At 44.0% G+C, this 11,625-nt stretch overlaps 1 protein-coding gene across 1 annotated transcript in view; it reads left to right on the plus strand.

Moving 5' to 3' along the window:
* Positions 1-11,239, plus strand: part of LOC144755018 (uncharacterized) — a 69,748-nt gene extending 58,509 nt beyond the window's left edge. The window contains exon 2 of the mRNA XM_078643453.1: positions 7,654-11,239. Within this exon, the coding sequence (XP_078499579.1) occupies positions 7,654-11,087 (3,434 nt within the window). The 3' untranslated portion in view covers positions 11,088-11,239. The remainder of the gene's footprint in view (positions 1-7,653) is intronic.
* Positions 11,240-11,625: the final 386 nt, after the last annotated feature.

Raw genomic sequence — 11,625 nt, forward strand, 5'->3', positions numbered from 1 at the left:
CAAACAACTGGTCCTCGGCATTTATTTACTCCCAGCATGGATTATGGTGAAATTGCCTCTACCTGGGGCAGAGCATTGGGGAATAGATGCAGAAGTGACTGGGCCCATTTTTATCCTAGATACGAGGAAAAGCATTCCTTGAAAAGTGATAATCTACAAAGAAGCCTCAGCAGCTCCATACTTTTTAGGTCTCGCCCTGGAATTCGCATCCGAAGGATGCGTCCAGGGACGGAGACTTAAAGCTGCCCGATGCCGGGGAATGAGGGACAAAAAACTGTCACGAGCTTTAGCAGGCGGATTTGGCTGCGCGAACGCGCACGTTCCGTCCTGCGCCGTGCACTTCCCTCCCATACTCCCAGCAAGTCAGGCTAACGCGCATGCATGCACACGCATTTACACTTACACGCAGGCACCCAGACAGGCAACCCCCCACAGTCACACACACACACGCATACACACAGACTCCAAGACACATACACACACACGCACGCACGCTCACACACATACACAGCCCGCCGCCGCACGCGCGCGCGCGCGCACACACATGCCCCCCCCAACAAGGCGAAGCCCCAATCACCGGCTTCCTCGGCTCTCACCGGCAGCAGGACTCTTCCTTCCTTCTTCGGCACCGGGGCGCAGGGTAGGCTCCTACCTGCTCCGGTGCTCAAAACAATCGCGGCTCTTCCGTGGGAGGCGGGGTAGGCTCCCGCCCTCCTACTTCCTGTTTCCGGTTGTCCCGCCCGGCCTGCCTGACTTCCTGGTCGCAGGCCGGCGGCGGACTGCAGCACGCGCCATGCTTGTTCCAAGGAGAGGCCGGCGGCTTGAGCAGGGGGATGGGCAGTTTGGTGTTTGCGTGGTATAGGAAGGTGAGAGCCCAGCAGGAGGACGACAACTTGGAGTTTGTTCTCATTTCATTATATTTAATTACACCCCACACTTACCACGTACTGGCGCCCCTTGCACTCACATGCCACCTCTACACTCGCACATTAAGCGCGCATAGCCTCCCCCCTCCCAAGTTGAGGACACCCACGCTCACTTTAGTGCCTGGATGTAGGTTTTTCGACGGGGATACGGAGGGTGGGTGAGGGTTTTCAGTGGGTTTATGTGTTGCAATAGCAGTCTGTTACGGTGTGCCTAACCCCCTGTAATAATGTCACATTATTGAATGTGAGAACATCAGATATCTCATTTACTTGTTCTTGTAAGCAGGAAATTAAACACTGTGCCATCCTGAAATGTAAGTTCCTCGATTGTGAGTATTTGGTGCTTTTTGATGTTTATCACCATGGCAGTGCTTGTTGTATTCACATGCAGCTTGTTACAACTCGCTTGCTGACTGATCTATTCCCTTTGCGAAACGCTGCAGAGAAGGCAATCGGTCTAACTTCCATTTAAGAACCTGGTGGTAAAGGGCGGTCATGTGGGATAGCAGACTAACAGCAGCGAATGGCCTTGTCGATCCTTCTCGATCCCGGGTCCAAGAAATTCACGGAGCACAAGTTCTCGGTCTCGTGAGTGGGTTGATAGACGGATAATGAATGCCATCTGTGTGAGCTGCTACATTCAGGCGGGGTGCGTTAATCCTGTGGGGGGTGCCTGTGTTCGCGCCCCCGCCCCCACACTCCTCTTCTGCCCCCACTCTCCGGAACGCAGCCCCCAGGCCGCCAGACTTGTGTAAAAGCAGAAAGTCTGTCCAAGTCACAAGTGCGTAGCGCACGTGGCAGCCATTTACTGACACTGCCAGCAGGATAGTTCGGTGGGTTTGTGTGCCTGCCGCACAAGGTTTGCCTCGCCAGAGGAAGCTTTCATCCTCCCCAGGTTGATACATTCCGAGCTGCTGTGCCGTGTAATATTAACCCTGCCGTAACCACAGATCATCAGACACAACCCACCCGTGAAATTGCTCAGTGGGTTGAGGCACTGCTGCATGTCTGCAGTAAAAAAAAGTGGTTCCCTTGTTTGGCACCGCGGATAGCCAGTAGTAATCTGTATTCATGGTACAGTACGGCATTTGGCATTAATTTAATGCCATGATAAATTGCAACTCTTCATTTCTGAGCTGATTACCACAAGTGTGAATGAGCACTGATTTTAAATGACAGCTGCTGTTGTACTAAGGTTTACATATTTTGTATGTTTATTATTCGTTAAGTTGCAGTCTACACACAACATTGTTATTGCCTCTAGAGATGGTGAGTGTACTGATTTATAGTCTAGCCTGGATCATAAGGGTCAGGTATACAGGATCTAATGTACTCGACCAAAGTGCTTGCCATCCCTGCCCCATGGAAAATAAACCCTTCCACCTGATAAAAACCCAACATGGTTTGTCCCATATACATTATAGCATACAAGGCTCTTTAAAAAAAAATATATATATATATATTATATACACCTTTACAAAAAACAAATACAATATAATGCAGTTTTACCTTTTATGGGTTTTGTTTTCTAGACTGTTGAATTTTTACTGCGCACAAGCTGTGGCAGTCGGGACCTATATGAAATAACTTCTGATGAATGCACACAAATATGTATGAATTCTTAAGTTTTATAAAACGTTATGTTACCACTGTCAGTTCTTCCGTAGAGTCCAGTGCAGTCAGTCAGTGGTATCATTTCAGGATTAGCTTTTTTGCAAGTGTCAGTTTTTCATACACAGTAACTTTCCTCAAAATCGAGGCAGGTGTTACACTTGATTTGTTGTGTGTCGAAAGCCTCAGATACGTATAAATTGACATTCTAGCCAATCACAATGCATTGCCGATGATCCAGTATGCAATAGTGTTTAATATTGCTTTTCATTTACAGATGACTGCATTCAATTCTGGAGCAGCAAGTACATTTCCTGATTTTCCTCTATTGTTTATTTCAGCATTCATTTGCACCCCACCCACTCCCCCCGTTACTTTCAGACTTTTCTTTCTTAAACACTGCAGGTCCTGTCTGGCTTCTCCTTCCTGTTCGTGCTACTGAAGTTCAGATGCAGGATTGGAAGTTTTCTTTGCGTATTTGCATAAATGTGTTTTAAATTGGCTGCTGACTCCTGAAAACATGTAGAACTTCAAATGCCCGTGGGTCTTTTGTCTTTGTGTTACAGCTTACTGGTGGGCGTTTCAGTTGGCTCAGGATTTCAGCCTGATCCAGTGAGTGAAATCTGTAATTGTGGGCTTGTGAACTTCTGAGGCCAAAATCAGTTGGTTACATGCTAACATGCAATCCACACCATGCACAGTTACCCCAATATGCGCACACACACAAGCACAAACCCACACGTTCATGCAGTTACATTCATTACTGTTCCATATATGACCGCACAAGCACTCACGCACATATGAGCTAATTCAGACATGTACAGATATAAAAAAAATAAAGCAAAGACAGACAGATACAAGTGAGTGCAGAGTGACAGTGAGTGCAGAGTGACAGTGAGTGCAGAGTGACAGTGAGTGCAGAGTGACAGTGAGTGCAGAGTGACAGTGAGTGCAGAGTGACAGTGAGTGCAGAGTGCGTGCAGAAACAGTGAGTGCACAGTGCGTGCAGAGTAACAGTGAGTGCAGGGTGAGTGCAGAGTGAGTGCAGAGTGACAGTGAGTGCAGAGTGACAGTGAGTGCAGAGTGACAGTGAGTGCAGAGTGACAGTGAGTGCAGAGTGACAGTAAGTGCAGAGTGACAGTGAGTGCAGAGTGCGTGCAGAGTGACAGTGCGTGCAGAGTGACAGTGCGTGCAGAGTGCGTACAGAGTGACAGTGAGTGCAGAGTGCGTGCAGAGTGACAGTGAGTGCGAAGTGACAGTGAGTGCAGAGTGACAGTGAGTGCAGAGTGACAGTGAGTGCAGAGTGACAGTGAGTGCAGAGTGACAGTGAGTGCAGAGTGACAGTGAGTGCAGAGTGCGTGCGGAGTGACAGTGAGTGCAGAGTGACAGTGAGTGCAGAGTGACAGTGAGTGCAGAGTGCGTGCAGAGTGACAGTGAGTGCAGAGTGACAGTGAGTGCAGAGTGAGTGCAGAGTGACAGTGAGTGCAGAGTGACAGTGAGTGCAGAGTGACAGTGAGTGCAGAGTGACAGTGAGTGCAGAGTGACAGTGAGTACAGTCACTCAGCACCACCACATTATCACTCAGAACCACCACAGCATCACTCAGAACCACCACAGCACCACTCAGCACCACCACAGCATCACTCAGCATCACTTAGCATCACTCAGCACCACCACAGCACCACCACAGCACCACCACAGCACCACCACAGCACCACCACAGCACCACCATAGCACCACTCAGCACCACCACAGCATCACTCAGCATCACCACAGCCCCATTCAGCACCACCACAGCATCACTCAGCACCACCACAGCACAAATATGTTCTCTCAATGTTTCAAGCTTTATTACAAATGTCACAAAAAGATGTTAATATTTCACTTCTGTTCTTGGATTTCGTTACAATAAAATACACTGAACATAATCTTCACAAAAGTTATTTACAAAAGTTTAAGCTATTGCCATTATAAATTACAATCACTTTTATTAAGTATTAAAAAAAATTAAAAGCCATTGTTATTTGTAATATCAATACATCTAAGTCACGTAAATACAAATGTTGCATTACAAATGCTATAGGTGTCACATTTGCGAAAGTTATAACTATTGGCATTGTAAATGACAAAGCTATTAATTTAGCTATTTTCAAAACCAACACATAAATGAACATTTGGTGAATTACCATTAAAATATTTGACTTTTTTACTAAGATATTATTGTACTCTTTTATGCAAACAAAATTTAGATACTGCATAAATAACTTTAATAAAACATATTTTATATGTAGCTTTTTATGTAAAAAAAAACAACTATAACACAAAGCAAAAAACAATTGCCATTTACAATGCTAATAGCTCAAACTTAAATAATGCGAGACCTATTGCATTGCAAATGCTTGTTTCTAAAGCAGACATGCATGGTCTAACGAGGTATAATCTGCCTTTTTCGTACTCGTGTGTCCTTCCCATAAAGCTTTAGGCCAACACCTCTACATCAGAAAACTGTTCCTCAGAGCTTTTCAAATCAAATACAGTTACTTGCACAAACTCCCTGCTTTATAGCAATATTGCAGGCAATTTTAAATTTGTGAGTGTTTTATGAGGAGGTGGTTGGAAATCACAATGAAAGCATAAAAAAAAGATTAAACGAAAGAAGCATAGCTAATGCCTATTAACATTTGCGTTTTTTCAAAGTTCTTGAAGTAAAAAGGCTTTGCAATCACGGGTCTTATTGCCCTCACAGTGTGAGTGGGAAGGGAGATTTGATTCCCATGTTTCTAACGAGGGCTGTTATAAGCTTTTGTGGGGCCCAGGTCACTAATATCTGCAGGCCCCTCTCTTTTACCTCAGTGATTCATTGCAAAGAAGAGCAGTGTCCTTGGACATATTTCGAAGAAGGTCCACAGTCTTGGGGCTGAGGTTACCCACTTCACAATGAATATATCACATACATTTAGCAGTGGCAGCACAGGGCCCTGAATAGAGACCTGGGGAAACATTCATGGCAGCTTCCCTCTTGTGATGGACCTGTATCTATGTAGAGAAACAATACTGCATGTGAAATTTATATAAGCCATAGTACTGGAAAAAAGCCTGACATACAGCTGTGTCCTGTGTGGAAATTGGCAATAAATATGGTCAGAAAACTCACTTGATGTAGTTCTAGTTCCGGCTTTCTCCAATACCTTGACCAAACCTTGTGGTGCTGTTTTACAAGGAGGAGTTTTGGGACACATAATGTGGTGCAATAACTTGTTGGTATACACAAAGCTAACAGTGGTTGACCACAGGTTTTGCACCTCAATCCCGTTAAGTTCAATTTAATGTCCTGTGCATCCTCTTCCGGCACTTGCCGCCGTTTAGTGCCACTGGAAGCCAAAAAAAACAGGATATGCTTCAAATGGATGGTGCACCAGAAATAAATTAAATGTAGCAAATTTCAGTCCATCATCTTCTTTAATTTTTGCAAAATTATTGCACATGAATGAAAATCAGCCAACGCGTTTCGTTCTTGTCACACTATGAACTTCATCAGGGCTGAAACAATCACATAAAAGACAATATAAAACACAACACATAAAAAACATATAAAATGACATTACACACTTACGTATATATATATAAACACAACACATTAAAATCTCTATGAATCTCATAGAGATCATACCCTAGGGTAAAACGTTATGAATACACTATAATATATATTAAGGTGAGATCCTTTTTTAAATTATTATACACACTAGACATGGAGCGCCTGTTTATATATATTAATAACTATCGTTTTAATATGTATTCCAACTTAATAAGTTTACCTGTGTGTTTTTTCCTCCTTAAAATGTTGCTACTGAGCAAATTATATTTAAGTTTCCACCTCACATTCTACCTTGTGAGGTGGAATGTGAAGATGTAGACATTTGTATGTATCTCTCCCCTGTTTTTATGATCATGATGCGGACATCTCAGAATCCAAGCCTCTAATGCACATTCACGTGAGGTGTGATATAATGATGTACAAATTTGAATGAGGTTGACTTTCTTGTACATAGGTGGGTATGTTAGGGAGGATTTGTTCTAAATGTTGGGACCTGTGTAACTTTTATGTAGTATGTCATGTGCCTTATACCTATACCCGAGGGTATGATCTCTATGAGATTCATAGATTTAAATGTGTTTTATATATATGTAAGTATGTAATGTCATTTTATAGGTTTTTTATGTGTGGTGTTTTATATTATCTGTTATGTGATTGTTTCAGCCCCGATAAAGTTCATAGTGTAACAGAAACGAAACGCATTGGCTGATTTTAATCCATGTGCAATCATTTAGGAAAAATAAAAGAAGATGATGGACTGAAATTTGCTACATTGAATTTATTTATGGTACCTTTTCCATTTGAAGAATAATTACTTGTTGGTGTTAGATTTCTTTTCAGTTGTATAGGGGTTTTGTAGGGGTATGTAAGCATATATAAGCTTTGCCAAGATGGCATTTCTATTGAATATTGGCAGACTTTAGAAGGTACCAAAGTGACCTGGCCCTCAAACCCTGGTTTGCTTTGAGAAATGTATTGTGTTCCTTAGTATCTACAATACTTATATATTCATGTCATCCTTCATCCTTCAACATTAAATAAAAGATGCACCTTTTGCCTTACCTTTTGGTACCCAATGCTCTACCCATGATACTCCTGGTATTTTGGGTCATGGAGGTAGTGACAGGAACAAAAGGTAAACTGGTCTGTTGGAGTACCAGTCATTTTCTCTAATTCTTTAACCTCAGCAGCAAGTAGGAGACTTGAATCTCTAAGCGATGAGATATGAGACTATGAGACTATGATGGTATTGTAGGTAAAGGAATTCATGATGTCTCATCTGCTACCCCTGTCTGTTATGATACAAATTAATGCTGAACTAAAACCAGCCCGGCATTTTAAATACACTTTTGTTTCATTGGCTGAGGGTGCACCAGCCTTCTGTCTTTCCGATGTGTATACAGAATAAATGTGCACTAAGGCCATGTATGATGTAATTAGCCATAACATTAAAACCCTTTTGAAAATAAAGTAGCTACAAGAGGCATAACCTAAAGCTTCTGTTTATTTTTTTTCTTTTAGGCTGCCCAGAACTTAAACGGTCCTTTGTTCAGTTTACACTGCGCCTAACGATGACTCAGAGGAAGGGCCCAGTCATGTATCGGATAAAGCATGAAAAGTTTGAAACTGCGAAGAATGAATATAGTCTGGAAGATCATGAAGGTTACAAATGTAGCATCGTGCCAGAACGCAACTCCGTTAGAAGGACTCTTCGGGCTAGGCGGGAAGCCCTTGTGAAGTGTGAGGATGTGGTCCAAGATTCCGAGACAGGAAGCACATCTTCAAAACGGGATAACCTCAAGGAAAAAAGCAGTAGGGTTTCTTCACCATCTGCTGTCTCTGATTTGGCGGAGAAGAAAGGTGTACATCCTGATAGAAATTCAATTGCCCCGGCGAATGAGGAGCAAGAATTGACTAAAGGTGTTATCCTCGTCTGTAGTGAATGTGGGAAGACTTTCACGAAGAAGTCCGATTTTGCTAAGCACCAGCAGATGCATTCTGGCGAGAGGCCATATGAATGCACCTACTGCGGCAAGAACTTTTGCCAGGCCTCCACGTTGCGTCACCATGAGAGAACACACACCGGCCAGAAGCCCCACCAGTGCACGGATTGTGACAAATCCTTTGCACGCTCCATATCTCTACTGAAGCACAAGATGACACATGCAGAGGAGTCGCAAACCAAACCACTTTCTGGCACGCAGACTGACACAAAGACAGAAAAGCAGAAGGTTGCAGCATCTTCTTCTGACGTTGAGCAACACATAGACCAGCCTTTCTCATGTCCTGACTGTGAGAAGGTTTTCAAATCCTCTTCAGCCTTGCAAAAACATGAGCAGAGCCACATTGCAAAGGTCTTCCCTTGCAATGAGTGTGGAAAGATTTTTGACAGGCGATCTAACTATAATATACATTATATGGGGCATGTCGGCAGTAAGCCTTACCACTGCACAGAATGTGACCGATGCTTCGCCAGAGAAAGTTTGCTGCAGATTCATCAGAATGTACACACAGGAAGCCGCCCTTATTCCTGTTCACAGTGTAAGAAAAGCTTCACTACCCCAGCCTTGCTCCGTCAGCACCAAAAGAGGCACATAAGAATGAAGCCTGGTCACAACAGCCAGCCTCCTGGTGAGCCACCTTTCAACTGCAAAGACTGTGGCAAGAGCTTTTCCTATTACTCCCGTCTGCAGAGGCACCAGAAAATTCATGAGCTAACCACTATGATCTGTGGTGAGTGTGGGAAGAGCTTTGTGAGGAAATCTGACTTTACTGTGCACCAGCGTATCCACACTGGTGAGAGGCCTTACAAGTGTTCTTTCTGTGGTAAAGGTTTCTACCAGGCCTCCATGGTGCGCCGCCATGAACGCATCCACACGGGGGAAAAGCCCTACCAGTGCCCAGATTGTGATAAGACCTTTGCACGTTCCTTTTCACTAATAAGTCACAAGAAAACTCATATAACTGGGCGAAAGTACAGACGTCATTCCCTTGATGTGACCTACTCCATATTGCCAGGTGAACCAGAGAAAGTTGTCACAGAAGTAGCCCCCAGTGTCGCAGAAGCAGTGACTGAAGAGCAGCCCTTCTATTCTGATGGCCCCGCAACTAATAGTTCCTTATTGGTACCAATACATCTCCAGCAGAGTGACATTGACTTAGTGATCCCATGCAGCAAGTGTGGTGAGACGTTCCACTCAAAATCAGACTATGACCTACACTATCGTACCCATGGAGCAATCAGACCCTTCCGCTGTGGTGCTTGTGACCAGCGCTTCTCCCGCCATTCACTGTTGCTAATTCACCACAACACCCACACTGGGAAACGGCCTTACACATGTCCCTTTTGTGAAGACACCTTCTCAGACCCTTCTACGCTTCGCCAGCACCAGAAGAGGCACTTTGGGTTGAAGCGTTCAGACAGAGTAACCATTATCTTCGATAATCACTCTGTGGGTACCTCCAGTAGCAGTGCAGCTACCAGCGATGCCTACACAGATTCTAATTCTTCTCTTTCTATGCTCACCTCCAACAGCCCTACGTCCAAAGGCAATACCAGAAATGACAGCTCAGACTCAATGGTGCATCCTTCTCCACGTTCTTCCAAAAGCACTTCGCCGAACAGTAATGCAAATTATGACTGTGCAGATTCTAAGGCCTGTCCTTTGATGCTCCCTACCAATAACCTAGAACATACCATTGGTGAAAATGATAACTGCACATACATTAAGGTCGCTCCTTTAGACCTCACGTCCAAAAACCCAAAGCACGCTGTTGAGGCAGAGGTTATTTGTGAGGATTCTTTGGTCCATCCTACTGTACTCAAGTCCAACATCTCAGCACCCAGTGTTGATGAAAATTATATATCTGACGATTCGAAGGTCCACCCTTCCCTGTTGACCTCCAACAGCACAGTGAACACCACCGACACACAGGATACCTGCACAGACTCCAATGCCCACACATCTATGGAGGATTCCAAATGCTTAGATCTTGGTGATGGCTCTCCTTTTTCCATTGCAAAATCTGAGAACTCACCATCTAGGCGCAAATCCAATAGAAGAGCACTTCTCAGAGACTCAACATTTGCCAACACAAGGTCTGAATATCAAACCCCTGTGTGCCCCTCTGACAGCAAGATACCCATCAATGATGCAGTTTTTGTCCCAATAAAATCAGAGTGGCAGCCGTCTTCGTGCACCTCAAAGAGCAAAACACTCATCAGCGGCCAGGTTTGTGAAAGTATAAATTCAGAGGATCAGGCTTCTCTGGCTATATCCGATAGCAACAAACTTGTGAGTCGCTCAGCTTGCAGTTCCAAAATATCTGAAAGCAAATCCTCTTTATTGACCTCAAATGGCAACCTGGACAGCCAGCACCCTGCATGTACTAAAAAGCAAAAACCTCCTATCACAGATCCGAATTTTGGCACCATAAAATCTGAGAATGATCCCTCTATTGACTCATCTGGAATTAAATCTTTCATGAGTGACCTCCCTGCTTTACACATAAACCCAGAGGACCAGCACACTTTGTGCACCTCCAGCAACAAAACACCCATCAACAGTCCCACATTTGCATGTGCTCTGTGCAGCAAGGTATTTTCTCAATCTTCCCACTTGGTGAGGCACTTAAGGAGTCATGAGAATGGGTCCTTGGTGTGTGGCGAATGTGGGAAGACCTTTGTAAGGAAGTCAGATTTCACAGTTCACCAGCGGGTTCACACTGGTGAGAGGCCCTATCAATGCTCTTTCTGTGACAAGAGTTTCTGTCAGGCCTCCATGGTGCGCCGTCATGAGCGTATCCACACCGGCGAGAAGCCGTATTCATGCCCTGATTGTAAAAGGACCTTTTCACGCTCCACCTCACTGATGGCCCACAGTAAGATGCATTTAAGTAGTAACTTTGTAAATATCATTCCTCAGTCATGGTCCTCACAGACTCAGTCAAGCTGAGGAACCACAACAGGATGCAAAGCAATTGCTAGCCATTACTTCAACGTACAAAACAAGTGAATCACTCGCAGTGAACAAGCATACGTACTTGATGAGCCACCCCAAGTATCAAAACTCTGAAATGCTTTGTACCATTAAATATAATGACCAAACTTGTGTATTGTCTTTTAGTGACCTTGACTTGTAATATTTTGTATTTTGGGAGGGGCGATTTAAGTATTGGGAACATCATTTTAAAACTTTTGCAACCTTATTAATACTGTATATTGATAGGAAAGGACACCTTGACTTAGCAACCTTTCCAGAAGAAAACAGACAAGTTTTGAATAAGCATGGAGGCAGAATTATTTCCCAAGAGTTAAGTAAAGGCTCATGGAGAATGAATTGTCTTCTCAGTGCCAGAGAGGACCTCTATGGAGTTAGCCCAAGCACCTTTGCTTACCCAGTTTCTCCTTTCCATCTGGTATGTAGCGCTTTTGCCTTTTTTCTGTCTCTGTCAATCTTATCTAATTAGTGTTCCCTTGGTTTATCATCCATT

This window comes from Lissotriton helveticus, chromosome 1_1 (assembly GCF_964261635.1).
Source record: "Lissotriton helveticus chromosome 1_1, aLisHel1.1, whole genome shotgun sequence".
NCBI lineage: Eukaryota > Metazoa > Chordata > Amphibia > Caudata > Salamandridae > Lissotriton > Lissotriton helveticus.